This window comes from Mchenga conophoros, linkage group LG7, assembly GCF_057382185.1.
Source record: "Mchenga conophoros isolate Kocher_MC1m ecotype Shallow Benthic linkage group LG7, M_conophoros_male_GT1.1, whole genome shotgun sequence".
Lineage (NCBI taxonomy): Eukaryota > Metazoa > Chordata > Actinopteri > Cichliformes > Cichlidae > Mchenga > Mchenga conophoros.
Window position 1 is genome coordinate 57,360,372 of NC_140532.1, and position 20,768 is coordinate 57,381,139.

General features: G+C 38.8%; 1 protein-coding gene, 1 long non-coding RNA gene and 1 pseudogene across 3 annotated transcripts; 1 reads left to right on the plus strand and 2 right to left on the minus strand.

Annotated features, from left to right (window-relative positions):
* Nucleotides 1–4: 4 nt before the first annotated feature.
* Nucleotides 5–3,005, plus strand: LOC146571271 (uncharacterized). Its single transcript, XR_014893092.1, has 3 exons — nucleotides 5–101; nucleotides 1,328–1,439; nucleotides 1,538–3,005. It is a non-coding gene; the product is annotated as an uncharacterized LOC146571271 (long non-coding RNA).
* An 834-nt stretch (nucleotides 3,006–3,839) lies between these two features.
* Nucleotides 3,840–11,147, minus strand: LOC146571272 (myosin heavy chain, fast skeletal muscle-like). The gene is made up of 26 exons (XM_085280405.1): nucleotides 10,847–11,147; nucleotides 10,672–10,736; nucleotides 10,496–10,583; nucleotides 10,276–10,393; nucleotides 10,070–10,193; nucleotides 9,341–9,477; nucleotides 8,996–9,251; nucleotides 8,664–8,906; nucleotides 8,398–8,574; nucleotides 8,159–8,304; nucleotides 7,973–8,063; nucleotides 7,477–7,866; nucleotides 7,253–7,379; nucleotides 7,023–7,141; nucleotides 6,663–6,859; nucleotides 6,398–6,581; nucleotides 6,146–6,311; nucleotides 5,938–6,062; nucleotides 5,517–5,825; nucleotides 5,232–5,435; nucleotides 5,020–5,145; nucleotides 4,767–4,937; nucleotides 4,576–4,680; nucleotides 4,355–4,450; nucleotides 4,107–4,238; nucleotides 3,840–3,938 (listed from the first exon to the last, which is right to left on the minus strand). The coding sequence occupies exons 1-26, from the start codon at nucleotides 11,142–11,144 to the stop codon at nucleotides 3,918–3,920; spliced, it is 4,215 nt and encodes a 1,404-aa protein (XP_085136531.1). The 5' UTR covers nucleotides 11,145–11,147; the 3' UTR covers nucleotides 3,840–3,917.
* A 123-nt stretch (nucleotides 11,148–11,270) lies between these two features.
* Nucleotides 11,271–14,828, minus strand: LOC146571273 (myosin-2-like; annotated as a pseudogene). The gene is made up of 15 exons (XR_014893032.1): nucleotides 14,751–14,828; nucleotides 14,570–14,610; nucleotides 13,813–14,033; nucleotides 13,594–13,738; nucleotides 13,335–13,492; nucleotides 13,217–13,244; nucleotides 13,031–13,136; nucleotides 12,843–12,935; nucleotides 12,697–12,760; nucleotides 12,517–12,615; nucleotides 12,333–12,436; nucleotides 12,098–12,236; nucleotides 11,853–11,971; nucleotides 11,522–11,670; nucleotides 11,271–11,430 (listed from the first exon to the last, which is right to left on the minus strand). The product of XR_014893032.1 is annotated as a myosin-2-like (transcript).
* Between the last annotated feature and the right edge of the window lie 5,940 nt (nucleotides 14,829–20,768).

Below are 20,768 nucleotides of genomic sequence, written 5' to 3' on the forward strand. Positions count from 1 at the left end.
TCTCCAGAAACACAGTGTTAGGAGATGTGAGGGTTCCTTTAGGACAGCTCAACATCTCCTACCCTCTGGAACTACAGGAGGATCTAAAGATACCCCAGAAGGTACTGCAGGGGGCGCACACACACAACACACAGCATGCACACAGGACTGGCTTTCAGTAGCATCTCAAGTAGTTGATGTTATGTAAAGGTGAAATACAGAGTATGTCAATATGATTATAAAACTATATATTTAGCCATAATAATAAAAATGAAAGCTAATATTCGGGGTGGCTGTAGCTCAGGTGGCAGAGCAGGTCAGCCACTAATCAGAAGGTCGGTGGTTCGATCCCAGGCTGCATCCTGGCTGCATGCCAAATATCCTTGGGCAAGATACTAACCCCATGTTTGCCTACTGGTGGTGGTCAGAGGGCCCGGTGGCGCCTGTGTCCGGCAGCCTCGCCTCTGTCAGTGCGCCCCAGGGCAGCTGTGGCTACAATGTAGCTTGCTATCGCCAGTGTGTGAATGTGTGTGTGAATGGGTGGATGACTGAATGTAGTGTAAAGCGCTTTGGGGTCCTATGGACTAGAAAAGCGCTATACAAATACAGGCCATTTACCATATTCATTGTGTAAATGGAAATAATTAAACAGACATTTACAGACGTGACAGATGATAGTAAAAATATAATAGAGTACATTGTTATAACTATATAATCCTTCTTCATAGTCCACACAAAAATTGTTCCATTTTCAGAAAAGCAATCATTTTTGTTAGTGTTTATAGTACCTATGCCTAATATTTTGTCCACAGCATTAATGTACCACGAGTGAGGCAAAATATTAGGAGTAATTTAGAATTGCACAGGTGAACCCAAAAGTGCATTTGTGTAGCTAGAATTTTATTTTCCACAGAAAATTTAGTTTAACTTTTACTGGTTTGTGTAATTTGTGGATCGTATGGTGCCATCATTATTGTCAATGATATTTCAATAACTGAACATGGCATCCGTCTAAGCATCTAGTTTACTATAATAATGAATTATTATATTGGGGCAATAATAATTCATGTAATATTTTTTTAATTGCTCAAAGAAAAGAAAAATATATTTGTAACACTAGTGCAACTGAAACCACAGGATGACCTTTGCCTCTTTAATTTAAGATCAAACAAAAGAAAAAGATGTTATACTTTTGAGTTATGACTGTGGCCATTTAATACATTTTGTGCTTATGTGGTGATTTTTAGCCCTGCTGAATACTGTCATTTATGTTTGTGCCTGCAACTATATCACTTTTTTTTTTTTAAACTGTGCATAAATGTACATTATACTGATGCGTTCTCCAAAGGATCTTGTTGGAGAGGTGCTTTTGTCCCTGAAATTTCTTCCCACGTCTCAGAGGCTGGAGGTTGGCCTGCTAAAGGTCAAAACTGTCCTTTCTGAGATATCCCCAAATGCAGGTAAATTAAAAAAAGACACCTTCACACAAAAAAGACGCCAGCTTTGATGCACATACGGTTATAAATTCATGTAATCTGTGTATGTGTGTGTTGCACAGCCCTGTATGCCAGGATCAGCGTCCAGTGCAATCAGTTCAAGCTAAAGTACCAGAAAAGCTCTACAGTGGCTCGGTGCCTGGTGACTGTTTTCAATGAGGTCCTCTTGTTCTCCCTGCCAGAGGTTCATCTGGAGCGGTGTAAAATTTTGGTCTCTATATATGAAACTCGCCCAACAAGCAAATCAGCCAAACAGCTGATCGGACAGCTGAGTGTGGGGAAGGAGAAGAGTTCAGAAGATGAGCACTGGACTTTGATGATGCGCTCAGTACGTCAGCCAGTAGCAAAGTGGCATGGCCTACTGATCTGAAACACAGCAGAACCACCGCTATCATCATGGAGTGTTGTATTTGTATGTTTTTACCCTGAAAGCATGTGTATCAGACTGTTCAGGCATCTGCACTTGCTGAGGTAAAGACCAGACATGCTTGTCCTCCTGATCTCACAGTGACACAAAACTTTATTACTCTCCGTACTTACTGCTACTCAACGGTAAACGTGATGTTTGTAACAATGCTCCACTTTCTCAATGCCACACTAACATTACTCTCATTACTCAGTTTATGAGAGGCATTATTGACGAACTGTTGGTTCAAATGTTTATTTTGGTTGCTAAAGCAGAAACTGTACTTGTTGCTATCTACATGTAATTAGCGTGTACCTAGATCAGTACGAGAGGACTCGAAAAAATAATGAATGCCACAGTTATGATGATTAGTTGCTTTTTTTTATTTTTTATACAATGTGTATCTTTTAATCCACAATTTATTCTATGAAATGTAATATATGAGACATTAACTTCACAAGATAGAATGCAGTTGTTTAAAACTTCCCATGAATCCTTAATAAATTCCATCATTTGGTAACGGTCACAATAATGTTATTGGAGTATTAAGCCATGATTAACGTGATATCATTTTTAGCAGAATGGCAGTGCTGCGATAAAAGAGTGTTCTGCATATCACTCTTTTTGTATGAAGGGTCCAGCACAACTGAATAATTTAAATAATAAGTGCTTAAAAGCACTAAAATTACAAGTATGTTGACTTTTTCTCCTGATAATCAACATGTCCTCACCCTGCTCTGTGGCTAGAGTGCGCCATTTTGTGCGCATGTGTGATAAATTGAACACAAGCGGGCGACTGTGTGCGAAGACAAAGTGTGAGAAATACTAATTACATTTACAGTTACAATTTAAGTATGAAATAAAAACATACATTAATGAAAAGTTTACAAAATAGCAAAATAAAGTGACTGGACAGAACAAAATTAAAGTAATTACCGCAAATTTTAAAAAGAATTAAAAAGTATAGAATATGTACCTTTGAAATAAGGTGATTAAGTGGAAGTGACAAAGCCACACGTGGAATATCAGAACCATCATAATTTCTTTGAATTTTCCAGTTGACTAATCCCAATAATTGAAGTTATCAAAAATGAAGAAATAAAAAAAAAAAAAAACAACAACAACTTTGAATACATGTTTTAAAAGACTTGCTTCTGCTTTTAAGTCTCCTTTTTTAGGCTGTCAGGCAGGATGCTTTATCACCCAATCCATTAATGAGAAAAGAAAAAGAAGCCAGAAATGAGCTGAGCATGATTGGACAAAGGTTTAGGAAACCAGGGAGAATATCCACACAGCAAAGAGCAAAAACCCATGGTCAGGTGAGTAATATACAGGTACAGTGTTGTATTGCTTTTATTTTAGCTATGCCAGTCTCATTCAGCTAGCATGTGCTTCACGAACAGCAACGATTAGTTTTGAATCCTCATTATGATTGTTATGCAGAAAGCCAGGCTCTTTTTAAAATGTGATCCAATGAGTAAAATAAGCTCTTTGTTAAACATTCTTCTCAAACTCGGTGTGTCACTTTTTTTCACTGCACACATTCTGTAGCTGAATTTGAAACGGATTATGTGGGGTATGTTTTTCAAGCTAGAGCACTGGATTACAAAGAAAGCTTAAAATACACAAGAATGCATTTTGAATGAAGTTATTAATGTTACCTATTTATTTATGTTCATGTTGATTCTTTAAGTGCAGGTTATTGTGATTGTTTTTTCCCTCCCAAACCACTGTCTCTAACTTCTTATCTACATTCACGAGTCCCTCTGGAGTATCTTCGCTCTGAGTTGTTTGTGCTCAAAGTCCTAAGATGTTAATTGAGATATACTTCTATGTATTCATGCCTAAATTAATAACTGAATGCAGGATACCTCAGTAAAGATTCATTAGCACTTAGATTACCCGTGTGTCATGTTTACTCTCTTGTTTATTACTATGAAAATATCACAGACAGGAAATTGTGATAAAAAATATTTTATTGGAGTGTATTTCACATCATATTATATGATTAGAAATGCACAGTTCACACATGTGCTTTACTCAGCTGCATCTTTTCCCTGTAGAACAAAAGAAAACAGTACATATGGGTCTGTGTGTATAAAAACAGAGCATTCAGTGAAAACAAATCAAATTATTGTCTGTAGCCAATTTTATGAAATTCAAAGCAGAATTGGGATATTTCTTCTTATAACTTTGTGCAAAGTCTAAAGTGTGTGTACATTTACCTTGCCAGAGTCGCGGCTCTTAGCTCTCAGCTTGTTGACCTGGGACTCGGCAATGTCGGCACGTTCCTCGGCCTCCTCAAGCTCATGCTGGATCTTCCTGTACTTGGACAGATGGGTATTGGCCTGCTCCTCCTGTAACATTGTAATAAGTCAAAATTTCTTAGTGTCCAAAACGATGACAGTTTGTTTGCACAAAACTAAAATCTGACATAGAGTTGAGGGGTTTTTTTTCTGTGTGTGGTCCTTACCGCTTCCTCAGCCTGCCTCTTGTAGGCCTTCACCTTGAGCTGCAGCTTGTCAACCAGATCCTGCAGCCTGTTAATGTTCTTCTTGTCCTCCTCAGTCTATAAAAGAAAACACATTTTAAAAATGTGATCCACTGGTTGCTGGAAAAGGCTCCAGCCCCCCGCGACCCTGATAAGGATAAGTGGAACAGAATGGATGGATGTAAAATGTTAATGTGCTTTACCTGATAGGTGAGCTCCTTCACTCTCCTCTCATATTTACGGACACCCTTAACAGCATCTGCACCACGCCTCTGCTCAGCTTCAACCTCAGCCTCCAGCTCACGCACCTTCAGAAAATTGAGCAAACTTTTAAAATCCATGGTTTATATATGTGTGTTTTCACACATATTTTTCAGTTGCACATTCTTCTTACCCTGGACTCAAGTTTCTGGAGCTGTTTCTTGCCACCCTTCATAGCCAGATTCTCAGCCTCATCCAGGCGGTGCTGCAGGTCCTTAACAGCAGCCTCAAGGTTCTTCTTCATCCTCTCCAGGTGAGCGCTAGTGTCCTGCTCCTTCTTCAGCTCCTCAGCCATCACAGCAGCCTTGAAAACATGACCTCAATTAACAGAGTGATGAAGACAAAGCTGAGTTGTATCGTCGTAGTGGACATGTGTATAAACCTACATCAGTGATGGCCTTCTTGGCCTTGTCCTCTGCATTTCTTGCTTCCTGAACAGTGTCATCCACTTCACTCTGGATCTGAACCAGGTCAGCCTCAAGCTTCTTCTTGGTATTCAGAAGGCTTGTGTTCTAAGACATGGAAAGTTTACATTTTAGGATGTTCATTTTAAGTTTGTCTAAAGAAACAATTAAAGTGTCTCTTCAAAAATGTTCACCTGAGAGTGCAGCAGACCAACACGCTCACTGGCGTCCACCAGCTCCTGCTCAGCGATTTTGCGGCTTCTCTCTGTCTGTTCCAGGGCAGCTCTAAGCTCCTCAATTTCAGCTACCATGAGACCGTTCCTGCGCTCCACCATAGCAGCTTGTTCCTTGAGGTCATCCTGAGACCTGACAGCATCATCCAGGTGCAATTGTGCATCCTAGTAAAAAAGAATATCAAAATTATATTCACATGAATAAAAAAATGCACTTGTGTACAACAGCTATGTGCTCTATCATACCTTCAGCTGTGCCTGGACATTTCTCAGCTGTTTCTGGGACTCAGCAGCCTGGCGATTAGCATGGCTCAGCTGAATCTCCATCTCATTCAGATCACCCTCCATCTTCTTCTTGATTCTCAGGGCATCATTCCTGCTCCTGACCTCAGAATCCAGAGTGCTCTGCATGGAGTCAGTCACTCTCTGGCTGTTCCTCTTGATCTGCTCCATCTCTTCATCTTTCTCTGCCAGCTTCCTGTCTACTTCACCTTTGACCTGGTTGAGCTCCAGCTGAACACGCAGGATCTTAGACTCTTCGTGCTCCAGAGTTCCCTAATCATATGAAAGAATGAATATGAAAAGATATTCATCTCTGCATTTGTAGATTTTACTTGTGTATAACTGAATATTTATTTTCAGAGGAGCTCCTCAGACAAAGATTTACCTCAGCCTCTTCAAGAGCTGTCTGGATCTCAGACTTCTCTGTCTCCACCTGCTTCTTGGCCTTCTCCAGCTCATGAATGCTCTTTCCAGTCTCACCAATCTGTTCAGTCAGATCGGAGATCTCCTCTGCAGAGGCATGTGTGATATTGTTTAGTCTTAAGACATTAAAAATGAACACACGTTACTTGCACAGCATAGTAGGAACTCACGTTGCAGGTTCTTGTTTTCACGCTTCATGGTCTCCAGCTGATCCAAGGCTTCCTCATAGGAGTTCTTCATCTTGAACAGTTCAGTGCTGAGAGAACGAGCCTCCTTCTGAGCTCCTTCCACCTCTGCCTGACCCTCCTCATACTTCTGTTTCCACTCTGCCAACACCTATATATACATTCGATGCAGTTATTCACCCATACTAAGAGAAACCATGAGTTTGTGTCTTGTTCAAGCAAAGTAAATGATGGTACCTTGTCAAAGTTCCTCTGCTTCTTGTCCAGGTTAGCGGCCAGGCCATTAGCTCTCTCCACATCAATCATGAGGTCCTCCACTTCACTCTGGAGCCTCTGTTTGGTCTTCTCCAGAGAAGCACACTTGGAGTTAACAGCCTCGATCTGCTCCTCTGCCTCCTGAAGGCGCTGGGCCAGCTTTTTCCTTTATGAAAAAACATTGTTTCAGTAAAAGCTTATTGTTTTACTTGTTTTTTGCTCACATTCTTACTAACTAAATACTCACTTGGCTTCCTCAAGCTCCTCAGTGCGCTGGATAGCATCAGTTTCATATTTGCTTCTCCACTGAGCCACCTCACTGTTGGCCTTGGACATTGAACGCTGCAGCTCAGCCTTGGCCTCCTGCTCCTCTTCAAACTGTTCCCTCAGCAGGTCACAGTCGTGGCGAGCTGACTGCAGTGCATGGGCAAGGGCATTCTTGGCCTGGTGTAAGACACATCATTGCATGAGCAAAATGTCGGAATTACCAACAAAAAACTATACGCACTTTTACCATTTATGATGGATTCAAACTTGGGCCTTACAGCATAGGGATCACCTGCTCTGTCTGGTAAGCCATACCAGCCTCCATTGAAGTGTTTCTTACCTTAATCTCCTCTTCAATGTGTCTCTTCAGCTCCTCAATCTGCTGTGTGAAGGCCTGTTTGCCTCTGGTCAGCTGAGAGACGAGAGCTTCTTTCTCTTCAATCTGGCGGCTGAACTCACCTTGTGTAAAAATAGTCATCAAACTTTAGTTTGTGTTCAGTTTTTCTATCGAAAACAGAAGATCACTATAAAGGACTAAGTTCGGATCACTGCATGTTGTCTTATACAAACCATTTTCAGTAAGCAGACGTGCTCTCTGTGCACCCAAATCATTGATCTGACGGACATTTTCATCGTTTTTGGCCTTCAGTTCACTAAGTTGGTCCTCAAGAGTACGGCACATCTTTTCAAGATTTCCCTAGAGAGGGAGAAAAAGATTCATCAGTGACAAGCTTTTATATCATCACTATTTGCTGGTGATTTAAGTATTAAAATAAATGCATTTTGTTGTTTACCTTTGCTTTAGCGACAGCTTCCATGTTGCTGGACAGGTCGTCAATCTCCATCTTGTATTCACTCTTTTCCTTCTCAAGCTTCTGCTTCACACGTTGGAGGTTGTCGATCTGCTCTCCCAGCTCAGCAACGCTGTCAGCCTGCTTCTTGCGCAGAGCAGCAGCGGTGGCTTCATGCTGCAGAGTAGACTCCTCCAGGTCACGACGGAGCTTCTGGAACTCAGCTTCACGCTTCTTGTTCATCTCAATCTGAGCAGCAGTTGCACCACCTGCTTCCTCCAGCCTTTCACTGATCTCTTCAAGTTCCCTGGAGAGGTCAGCTCTCTGCTTCTCAACCTTGGCGCGAGCAGCACGTTCAGCCTCAATCTCCTCCTCCAGCTCTTCAATACGAGCCTGTTGGATTAGATGTGTGTCTCCTCTGAGTAAACTTTCAAATTTAAAGTACAACGCAGAAAATATGTATGGACTATCATTTGATGTAACATCATGTATCATCTACCTGAAGCTCCTTGATCTTCTTCTGAAGCTGGGCACCCATTGACTGCTCATCCTCAATCTTGCTAAGGAGCTGACTGATTTCAAAGTCTTTCCTGTGAAAATAATAAGTTGCATAATTAATAAATGTACATATTATGTCCAATCCTTAGAAGGATGCTTGTCATAAAGGGGGGAAAAATGAAAGTACTTTTTCAGTTTCTCATCAGACTGCTGCTTGTCATTCTCAAGATCCATAATGGATTCCTGGGCGAGCTTCAGATCACCCTCCAGCTTCCTCTTGGCTCTCTCAAGGTCCATACGAAGCTTCTTCTCTTGTTCCAGAGAACCCTCAAGCTGCACAATGACATGACTTTGTTATTCTCTTGTTCAAGAAGAGGTTTCTTTTCTCTCTCTGTTTTGCCATCACCTGTGACATTTTCAACTTACATCATCAACTTGCTGCTCAAGCTTGGTCTTGGACTTGGTCAGAGTGTTGACTTTGTCTTCCTCAGACTGGAGGTCATCAAGAGTCTGCTGATGAGCCTCCTGAAGAGCTTTCTTCTCCTTAGTCAGCTTAGCGATGCTCTCATCTTGAGAAGCCATCTCTTCAGTCAGATTCTTCACCTACATTTGCAATTACAGTGTTATTAACATGTGACTGTATTGTTGTATACATGTTGTTTAATCTGCTAGGTATAATCCAAATGTCAAACCTTGTTCTCAGTGGCATGTTTCTCCTTCTCTACTTTAGCCAAGGTAAGCTCCAGGTCATCGATATCTTTCTTGAGCTCAGAGCATTCATCCTCCAGCTTTCTCTTCTTGCCAGTGAGCTCGGCATTGATTTCTTCTTCATCCTCCAGTCTCTCAGTTACCTCTTTGAGTTTTGCCTCCAGCTGAATCTTGCTCTTGATAAGTCCCTCACATCTCTCCTCAGCATCTGAGAGATTCTCTGATTCCTAGTTTGCATTGGAAGAACACACATGAACACGTTAACATTTTATGGTAACAAAATAAAAGGGCACAGCTTCTCTTGATATCTACTTACAGATGCCACTTGGAGCTGCAGATCGTTCTTCTCCTGCAGAAGGGACACCATCTTCTCCTCTAGTTCCTTCTTCTTGGCCAGGGCAGCAGCCAGATCTGTTTTCATCTTCTCATAATTCTCCTTCATCTGCTGCAGCTCCTTCTCAGTTTCAGCAGTCTTGAGCAGAGGCTTGATCTTGTAGTACACCTTCATCCATGGCCAGTGTTTGACATTCATGAATGAGCGGATGTTGTACTGGATGGTGTAGATGGACTCCCTGTGCACAAGAGATTTCCATTATTGACAAAGTTATTTTTCACTGTTTTTATTCTGGCTCATTGCTCTTAATTGCTGTGTTCAACATACCTCCTCTCCGTCATTTTGACATACTCCTTTCTCATGAGGAAACCACGGCAGACAGCCTGAGTCATGGTGACCAGAGCTGCCAACTTTTCATCTCTCATCTCCTCAAGGGTACCCAGGAGACCAGCCTTGAAGAACACCTAAATGATCACAAGAGAGAATTATATTATAGTAAGCATTCAATTAGAAATGATTCAGAAAGTAAATGTAAATCTACATCAGGTTTGCGGAATTTTATGAACGTACACAGTGAAAGGCTTGCTAAACTAATGACATGCTATTTGAGAAACCTTGTGCCTCCTGTGTAGACACGTCTGCATTACATATGGGAGTTGGTTTATTGTCTACCATACAATATCTCATGTGTGCACAAAGTAGCATAATTTATGTCAAATGAGCCACATAAAATAATAAGAATTTTTAAAACAAAAAAGAAAACATAACGATAAATGTGTCAAATAGTTGATTAAATGTACTTTGAGAAAAAATAGGAAAATTTTGATTTGAACTTCATGTGTAACTATGATAATAAATCCAGGGCTATTGAAATTTGGGGATGGAAACTTGTTGATGTTTTACTTGAGCTTCTTTTTAGTTTTCATCCAGTTCACTGACCTTACTTCCTTCAGTTTTGTCCAAAAGTAATTGTTTTAAGCAGACAGATTTTTAAAAATTAAAAAAGTAATTTTATATTCATGCATGGATCTATAGTAATGCAATCAGGCTGTTTACCTTAGTGTGTCCAAATCTGTACTGGTCGTGATCAACATCAATTGATCCAAGCAGTTTCTCTGCAGCCTTCTTGTTGTCAATGAACTGGCCCTCAGGGATGACGCTGGCATTCAGTACCTTGTATCTTTTGTGAGAGAGTGATTTGTCAGTGTCAGCATTTTCTTATCATATTTTGAATCAAAAGTCCACGAGGATATTAATTGCACCTCTGTTTGAAGTCACCATAGAGGATTCTGCTGGGGAAACCTTTTCTGCAGATTCTGATACCCTCCAGCACACCGTTACACCTGAGCTGGTGGATGACCAAGAAGTTCTCCATCAGACCTGTAGAACAAAAATGTTTGAGTTCATACTGTGAACAAACACTAATTTGCTGTTTTCTAATCCAAACCTGTGCATGCAGGCACACAAATTATGTTGGGTTACCTGGAGTCTTTGACTCGTTAGGGATCAGGCAACGCACAAAGTGAGGATGGGTGCTTCTCAGGTTTGTCATTAGCTTGCCCAAGTTCTCCTGTAGGTACACAAAAGTACATTTTTGTCATGAAAAGTAAAAATAAAAAATGTATTATTTTACATTTAATTTACTTCTCAAACCTTACCCTGAACTGTGAAGACACAGTCTGCATGGAGCCACCCTTCTTCTTGCCACCCTTCTTGCCAGTCTCTGTTTTTTGTTTGTGAATTGTAATTAAAAACATTGTGAGACTCGTAATACCAAACAAAACTTAATAACATGTAGAATATGGAAAATGTATGTTTTCAGTTACATCATACCTTCAACTACAGGTGGATACAGAAGACTCAGCAGTTTAACTGAGGACTTCTGGTAAAGTTGCAGCACAGACTCATTCAGTGGGTCCTTGTTCTTATCCAGCCAGCCACTGATGTTGTAGTCCACAGTGCCAGCATAGTGCACCAGGGAGAAGTGGGCCTCAGCCTTGCCCTTGGCAGGTTTTGGCTTCTCAAATGCTTTGCACTTGCCAAGATGCTGGTCATATAGTTTGTTCTTGAAGGATGTGTCAGTTGCCTTGGGGAACATGCACTCCTCTTCAAGGATGGAGAAGATGCCCATGGGCTTGATGAAGGTAAAGAAAAGAGATATGTCACCAAGTGGCACTTTTCCTCTATTATAACAAAAACTGACACAAAAAAGATATAAGATTCAAACATGAACTTGAAGTATACCTTTTCAATAAGCTCAATGCAGGCAGCCAAGTCCCATGCCAAAGTCAATGAACTCCCAGATAATACCCTCCTTCTTGTACTCCTCTTGCTCCAGGACGAACATGTGGTGGTTTGAAAAACTGTTGCAGTTTCTCATTGGTGAAGTTAATGCACAGTTGTTCCAAGGTGTTGAACTGTGAGGGGAGAAAAGGGTAGGGAAAAAATCACTAAGCGGGATCTTATAATTGAAGTAGAGTTTCCCCATTTGTTAGCAATAAAGCTTACATCAAAGATCTCAAAGCCAGCAATATCCAGACACCAATGAAGTAATTCCTTTGCTGCTTTGTGTCCAACATCTGGTTGATACGGATGACCATCCACAAGAACATCTTTTCATAGATGGACTTGGCCAGGGCTGTCACAGAGTTCAGCACCTAAAAAAATAAAAAGGGAAAATTTGATTGAATCACAAAATGCATTTAAGACCAAATATTTTAACAAACATATACCTGGCAATAATTATCTATTAAATCTGGTACATGATTATGTTTCATTTGATCCAAATACGCTCTGATTTAAGCAGCGCATGTTTTTTGTACCAGTTTGTCTCATTTACCTGAGGTACAGTCTGTCCCTTGGTGACATACTCATTTCCGACCTTCACTCTGGGATAGCACAGAGCCTTCAGCATGTCAGCAGAGTTCAAACCCAGCAAGTAAGCAACCTTGTCAGCATCTGAAAACAGCAATTTATAACATTATTATACAGTACATACATTATACAGTATGTGACAAGGATTTTTAGTCTAATTGGCAACCATACTGCTCTTATTCACAAGTATTTTTTTAACTAAGTACTCACCCTCTGTGCCATCAGGCTCAGCTTGCTCCTCACGCTGCTTCTGCTTGAACTTCATGTTACCATGATGAAGCACAGCACCAGTCATTTTGTAGATGCTCATCTTCTCCTCATTACTGAAGCCCAGGATGTCAATAGCATTCTGTTCAAAAGTGTCCACATAAAACACTGCATAAACACTTTTTTTCTTAAAGACAAACATCATTGATATTTTAATTATAAATCAAATCTCACTCACATCTGTTGCTTCCAGCTCAACTTTGTCATCAATGCTGGCCACAGTAATCTGACCCATGCTGCACATGGGGAAGTCGTAGGGGTTGGTTGTGATGAGGGCTATTTCTGGAAAAAGAATAAAACACAAGTGTTTAATAAATTGTTTAAAATGAGAACTGTGCAACAACTTTGGTTTTGCTGCTTACCAAGCAGCTCTGGCTTGTGGTTTGTCATCATCTGGTAGAAGATGTGGTAACCTCTCTCATCGGGAAGCTGGAATGTCACTCTAGACTTCTCCAGCAGATCTGCAGATTTTGATCACATTTTGAAGTCACAGTTTGTCCCAAAGTCAGATGAGCTACTCACATTGTGAATTTGTCACTTACATGTCTCAATATCAGCACTAGCCAGTTTGCCAGTTGTGCCAAAATGAATCCTGATGAATTTACCCTGTTTGGAACAAAAGGAGCTGTCAAAGTCACGCAACAATCATAACACTATTTCTCCTATCTAAAGATCACTCCATACTTACAAAACGAGAAGAGTTGTCATTCCTCACAGTTTTGGCGTTACCGTAAGCCTCCAGCAAGGGATTGGCTGCAATAATCTGATCCTCCAGGGACCCCTTTAAACCCAGGTTTAAGAAATATATGAGAAAATTATTTTTCTTACTGAAGTATATTTTGTAATGATTTTACTAATCTTATCACGTTTGTGTACCTGCATTTTGTTTTGGTCCTTCTTCTTATCTCCACCAACTGAGATAGTGGCAAAGTACTGGATGACACGCTTGGTGTTCACAGTCTTTCCGGCACCAGATTCTCCACTGGGTGTAGACAAATACTTTTAAGAGTTTGTTCGAAATGCTGAACTATTTTAAACAAAGTCAAACAATGTGACACTTACGTGATCAAGACAGACTGGTTCTCCCTATCTGTTAAAATGAAAAAGGAGTTCACTATGTATTTCTGTAGTTATCACCATATATATGATTAAATATTTGATTTTTGAGTTAAAGGCATACCAGTAAGCATGAACTGATAAGCGTTGTCAGAGACAGAGAAGATGTGGGGTGGAGCCTCCATACGCTTCTTGCCTCTATAGGCAGCGACGACTTCAGAGTCGTACACTGGGAGCCACTTGTAGGGATTTACTGTGGCGCAGGAACAACCCAGAGTAGGTCTAAAAGTGGTTAAAGAGATTTTTAAAAAGTGGATGTTAATTAACAGTTGCTGTTAGAAGAGTAATTTTAAAAGTTTTGCTTCTTAGGAAGACAGTCTCACATAGATCATCCATGCTGCATAACGCTCTTTGAGGTTATACAGCACAGAGGCTTCATTGAGGTGGGTCCATCATGGCCATGTCCTCAATTTTGTCGAACTTGGGAGGGTTCATTGGGGAGACGTCGTCTTCTTTGACTGTCCTGTCCTGCAACAGCACATTGATCACGATGAGAATTGTCACATCTGACTCTCAGTAAACTCTAACTTTATAATACCGACCTCCTGAGTGTCCAAGACTTTGACGGTGACATTGGCACCATCTTTCTGATGATAGTACCCTTCAAGTACAGCTCTTTGGCATCAGTCACATAGCAGGCAGACTTGGCATCAAAAGGTTTGTTCTGAGCCTCAATTCTCTCCTTCTCTGGCTTACGGAGGTAAATGGCAGCTTTGCCATAAACGGCCATCTCTGCGTCCGTACTCATGGTGGCGGTTTACTTCTATGATGTTATGACAAATAAGTGTAATCTTAGACAAATATGTTAGAGTTATCGCTGAGTTCTTGTGAGTGGACAGCTAACACCTTAACATCAAAGACAAATAATCCGTCCATCCATCCATTCGCTTCTGCTTATCCTTTGCAGGGTTGCGGGGCGTGCTGGAGCCTATCCCAGCTGTCATAGGGCGAGAGGCGGGTACACCCTGGACAGGCCAGTCCAGACGCCAGTCTGTCGCAGCGCCAACACACAGGGACAAACAACCATTCACACTCACATTCACACCTAGTGGCAATTTGGATTTTTTCCAATTAACCTATCCCCACAAGCTGCATGTCTTTGGATGGTGGGAACCCACGCAAACACGGGAGAACATGCAAACTCCACACAGAAAGACCCCGGCCTGATGTTGGAATTGAACTCAGGACCTTCTTGCTGTGCGGCAACAGTGCTAACCACCGTGCCACCGTGCTGCCCAAAGACAAATAATATAAAACATAAAATACTGACAATTTTAAATAGTTAAAAGTTGTCCATACCTGACTCTGTTTCTGTCAAAAGTATGTTATATTGCACAATCCTGTTGAACACATATGAGATATTGTCAATTACTTGGAAAATACTTGTTTTTAAAAAAGTAAATAAATGTATTTATTTAAGTACTATTATAATAATAATGAAGATACTACCAGTTCCAAAGCAGATAGAAGACAAACCTACCACAAGCAAAAGTCTTCTTCTTCTACCACAGACTGATGTGCTCTCGCGGACTGCTTATATTCAATGCAGCATGCTTACCCGACAAAGTTATATATGGGAGAAATGCCAAATGTGGTGTGGATACCAGAGTGAGCAGACATCCGCTGAAACATAGTGCAAGGACATACTGTACATCAGCTTTCACTTCTAAACATCCTTTAATTAAAGCTATTTTTAAAGAAAGCAAAGGATTTCTCACTTAAAAACAATTCAAAGTATCATGTCCACATTAAAGAAACAAGGTGCAAAAGAAAAGGGGATTCCAAAAAATGCTTTGTGTTTTTTCAAGTTGCAGTTGTGAAGCTGATTTATTTTATGAAGCATCTCCAAAACAATGATTCCCCCTGGTTGCCTTTGCCATATTTTACACTACAGGTTGTATTTCAGCTGTATTTTTCAGGACAGTGTCACACAGATGAAGATCTACTTACAGCTGAACTTTTAATGAAAACAGCTGTCTGCACAGGCTGCAAAGCGGCTCATTTTTCACTGACGGTGTATGAGTGTAACCACAACTCCAGTGTTTAGAGACTTCAAGTCTATTTTCTAATAATATTTGAAGATAGACTTGAACAGTACCTTATTGTTACACTTACACAATGATTTACTATCATTTAATTCCATTGACCTGTATAAACTTTGAAATATTTTTGTTTGTTTTTCTTATTAATTTATTAGTACAAAGTATTTGTATTTGTAATATGTTCCTACTGATTTACCAACTAGATTAAGACGGGAAAGTAACCGCAAAAATGTCTGATTTTCATGAGCAGTTTAGGATAATGCCAAAGATATCCCACTTCTCTTTTGATACAATCACAACCTGAATTGCAAGCTAAGCTCATACATGATGCTATCTGAGACTCAGGATGCTTCATTAGAAGGATGAGGATATAAAAACATGAAAGAAAACATTAAAAACTATAAACATCGGTTTATAATTAAGGAGACACTGAAACAATTTTATACAATTCAACAGTTTCTTTCTGTGTCTTAGGGTCATTTCTGGAATGCCATAAATCCAAGTTGGCCACAGCTGTTGCCATGCCACACAGATTAGTTAGAGATATATGTTGGAATGGCAACGTTCAATGCTTCAAGTGGGAATTGTGTGTTGGAATTTATTAACACTAGGTCAAGTCTGCGGTGCCAGGCCAAGTACAAGGTCAAGTTTTTACTGTAGGTTAAGGATGGCAACTAAACACTGTGACAAATGAATGTCGTGTTTGCTGCTTTGTAGATGTTTTAGCACAGCTAATAATATGTGTGCCTTACGAAACAAAGTGAGCCTTCTTACAAGGCTCATTTTGAAACCATTGCTTACTTTTTGAGCGCTGCTGACAAGCTGCACTCAGTGGAGAATCATATGTGGGGCAATAGCAATGTTATTCATAATTATGGTAAAAACAATAAATAAACAGACAAATGCAGGACAATAGTTAGATTTCCAGACTGTTTCTTTAAAAAACCTTTTTGAATGAGCTATCAATAACGTATCAAACATATACAGTTAGCATTAATTAATATTAAACTATACTGCCAAAGTATATAATAATTAAGGTGTTGATATTCATATTAATATTGATAATCTGACCACAAATACAATCTTCTACAGCTCACACAGACTTGAATGCACTCAGTGTGTTTGCTTACAAAGCATACATTAAACACGGCCAGGAAGGCAGCTCATGGTTACTTGAGTTCAGCATTTGTCGCTAGTACGTGCATCAAATGTTTCATACTTCCATCAGCAAATGCACACTGTTAATAATCCCCACTTGAATTAGCATGAATATAAATTATATAGGGGTTTTAAAAACACAAAAAGACACTTTGCATTCTATCTTTCTAATTAAAAATGTTAATTTTATTTGATAAATTTATAATATATAAATACTAGGATGATTCGAGTGATGTAGGTCCTTAGCAAGAATATCCAGATTTTTCTGTTTGATTTTCTTCTCCCTAATTTGCATCCTCATATGCACCCAGTGTCTGTTTTGAAAAGGAATATTGCTTGCTTTCTGCCACCTGGTGACAGGCTGCACTCAGCTGAGATTTTCTTATGTCTATAGAAAAAATGTTATTGTTAATTACAGCAAAGAATAAAAAGACAATGCAGAGCAATAGTTGGATACAATATTTTTATTACAAACCTTTTTGAATGAGCTACCAATGATTTATAAAACATATGCAATAATAAGAAAATTTAATTCATATTTACTGAAGATTAAACAATTTGTCTAATGCATTTTTTATAAGTGGAAAAAAGTTATATACATATATTTATAGGTAATTTATAGGTAATTAATTATTTAATGTTTTTATACACTTCATAATTTTAAAAGCACATAATTGTTGGGCCAGAGTGATCTAACACATAAACATATTGCACAAACAACTTTCACGTCTTCTACTACATACACAGATATGAATGCATTCAGTGTGTTTGCTTACAACGCATAAGTTAAATATATAACATAAACCAAATATGGTCAGGAAGACAGCTGATGGGTACATGAGTTTAGCATTTGTCGCTAGTACGTAGATCTCATGTGTCATGTTTCCATCACCAAATGCACATCCTGAATTGTTCATAATCCCTACTTAAAATAGCTCATGTCAAGTCCCTTGTCAAATGGTTGGACCAATTAATGACAAAACACACATTTCAAACTTTTATTAATGGATATATTTTTAATTTTAATTAAAAATATTAACAAACAGAAAATGATTTTTAAATTGTCATCAATAACTTGTAATGCCATTGTGTAATAGTTTCATAATAACTAAATTATACAAATAATTTCATGTGATTAGCTGTAAGAGATATCTCTCAGGCATTCACACTCATATGTCAACCTATTAACACTTCAACCGACTCTGCAGACACAGCTTCAAGTCCACTTTTGGCACATGCACATCACTGCAGTTTCAATGTCAACCTAATTCCACTTGTTGTGCAATACAATCACTGAAATGTCACAGTCTTTAGTATGACAAACTTCTTAAACATTTCGACATGAAATTTTCACTCGGTAAAAACACAGTCTTGGAATTTGGATTCTCTAATGTTTATTTTGACACTTGTGCTGGTCAATAATACTTTTTAATGTAAATAATATATATATATATGTGTGTGCATGTAAGAAGCTTTCGTGATCATGGCAAACCTAAGAAATTTGGCATTTAGGTATCTTTGATTAGCTCCTTCATCCTGATACAGTGACAGCAAGTCAAGCTCTATCATGTGGTGTGTTTAGGATCCCAACAAACTGAGGCCACAGCAACAATGTGAACTTGTCATCGAGCACATACAGGACAAATATATTACATTTCCAACTCTCTTGCTAAGTAAGTGCAATAATGATAAAACGAAGCTTAAGTTTGTTTTTCTAATCTCAAGCTTCTCATTTATTTCACTTTCATTTCAGTGGGTTTTATTTTTTTTTTTGGTTTTGGTTTGGATCTGACACGCTTCATTTTGGCACGTCTGACAATTTTAGAAACTTTGACACACATATACTATGTCCCTTTACAACTAATTTTTCTACACAACAGAAAGAACCTCTAGAAAAAACTGTTTTGCAGAATATACTCAGAATTCTTTTTCTTTGTAGTAGTTTTTATCATATTTTTAAAAATCTGCAAAGCTTGCTATGTGTAACTTGGGATATTGTCTGTGACTTGGGATGTTCCTTTCACTGTAATTAAAAGGTTTTCCTTTCTATGTGTATAAGACCCAGATTTGAGAAAAGTGTTCGTCCAGCAGAACCAGTCAAAATATGGAGCATTGTCTCAATTTGTGGGACAGGGGAACAAAGAATAAAAATGCTTCCACAGAAAGAAGTTAACCCTAGGTGTGGTGTGGATGATTTATACTAGGAGTGTCAAACTTAAGGTTTGTGCACCACATCTGACCCACGAGATAATTTCATATGTCAATTATTAATGGCCCGTTGGTATGTGAGAATCTTCAGCCCTGCTGAGAATCCATGCTGGCAGGGGTGGGATTTTATGTTTTATTTTGATGGGCACAACACGCAACCAATCCCACGTGAAGACAGACTAGGATCGTACCATTATGTGAATGAAGGAAGGGGGGCAGAAAGAGGAGTTGGCTAAAGTGATACCAATTTTTATTTTTCAACTATTTCCATTGTGGAGGACAAAAGGTTTTAAATTTGTTCAGGCCTATGAAAACATTATACACCTTATGCATACAATTTACAGTTCAAAATTGAATATTACATAAAATAAGCTTTATACAAAGTGTCTTTGAATAGCTCAGTGTCTGAGAGTCTAAATTAGTCTCACAGACCTTAATGTGCACTTGAAGCTATTTATAATTCTTAATTTGGTTGATCTTGTTGGTTGCTAGCCTTGACTATCAAGGCAAGCAACCAATAAATCCTGCCTAATTCTTAACTTTCCTGTTGTCCTCCTTCATTGATTGTGGTTTTCCGGTGTTGCTGTCTCCTTCCTTCCTTTGCCTCCACCATGGTGGGGTGGACGTAACACAAGTGGGGGCTCGTCCAGGATCTTTTTATGCTGTGGACAACTTAAATTGATGAAATTGTGTCGTGAGTTTAGGGTGGCTATGTGTCATGGTTGCGGTTGAAGATGAGTTTTGACCTGCTTAATTTTGTTAATCAAGCTAGCATTGGAAAGATTGACTTGTGTCGCAAAGACGACTTGTTAAGTATTGCTTAACAGTGGTGTGCACTTGAAGCTATTTATAATTCTTAATATGGTTGATCTTATCCTCACTACAGACAAGCATCAGTTTTGGACTTTTAACTATTTTCATAACTTTTACAGCCTTTCCTACCTCCCTTTATATTACAGAAAGAAATTAAGCAATAAACAATTAAATGACAGAAAAATTTGTTTTTCACTTTCTACTATAGAATTTCAGGTTCTTTTACCACTACAGTTAAAAAACAACAACAAAAAAATGGACAGTGTGGGGAATGAGCTACAAGAACTTTTTCTGTAATTTTACCCATTTAAGTCCATAGAGTCATACTGACAGATTTCTTTCTTCGTCACAGCAGCGTTTTCTTTATCATGTAGAAAAACTGTTAAATATGTGACTTCTTTACACTGACTGAAAAACGAGTTTAAATGGTTCAAAGTGGGCTGTATGTGGCCCGCAATGTAAAATTCTTTTCACACCCCTGATTTATAACATTAACTGATAAAAAATTAATTGATATTTAAGTAACTATTTACCATATTACATTATATTTCTCACTTCTGTTGCAAAAAGCCCCAAAACATTAGGCAAAGCAATTGTGGCTAACATTTACTGTACAGTTCTACATTAACAATATTTTTATTTACTGACAGAAAGAATATTTAATATAAAGGTCAAGTGATGATCTGTGACAGAAACGTGTTACAAACAACTGGTATTGTTTTATATTTCTCAAGATCCTTAGTGCTTCTCAAATCAAACGGTTATGCTTGACGTGTATTAAATCCTTATATTAGCTACCTTTCACAGATAAAGAAAAAAATAAAGGCAAAGGATCAATTTAAGGGCAACCATTTAATCTTTATTGTTTCAACATAAACCATATCACATTATATGATACAATAAATTGAAATGAAGTACAATTTACATATATTAATATAAATAAAAGAGAAAGTGTGTGTTTACTGCTATTTGAGATATTGTCTAAACTGATATATATATTTACCTTCCCAGAGTCATAGCTCTTAGCGCTCAGCTGGTTGATCTGAGACTTGCAACATTAGCATCCTCCTCATCCTCCTTGTGCCTGTACTGGATCTTCCTGCACTTGGACAGGAATTCCCTGGAATACAAACACAGCAAAATATCTAAATGTTCAAAACATGTAAATGTTGGAAATGGACCATTAGATCTATTGTCCTTGAAAAAACTGAATATTTTTACTCACATTTTAAGTTATAAATGCCTTTTTAATTAATTCCATATGTGTGCTTGTCCCT

Coding starts and splice junctions, on each gene's coding strand:
- LOC146571272 (XM_085280405.1), bottom strand. CDS start 11,144: ATGGGCATCTTCTCCATCCTTGAAGAGGAGTGCATGTTCCCCAAGGCA. Junction 9,252..9,340: donor GTCAAAATGACGGAGAGGAG/GTATGTTGAACA, acceptor TCTTGTGCACAG/GGAGTCCATCTACACCATCC. Junction 6,860..7,022: donor ACATTGAAGAGGAGATTAAG/GTAAGAAACACT, acceptor GTCTTACACCAG/GCCAAGAATGCCCTTGCCCA.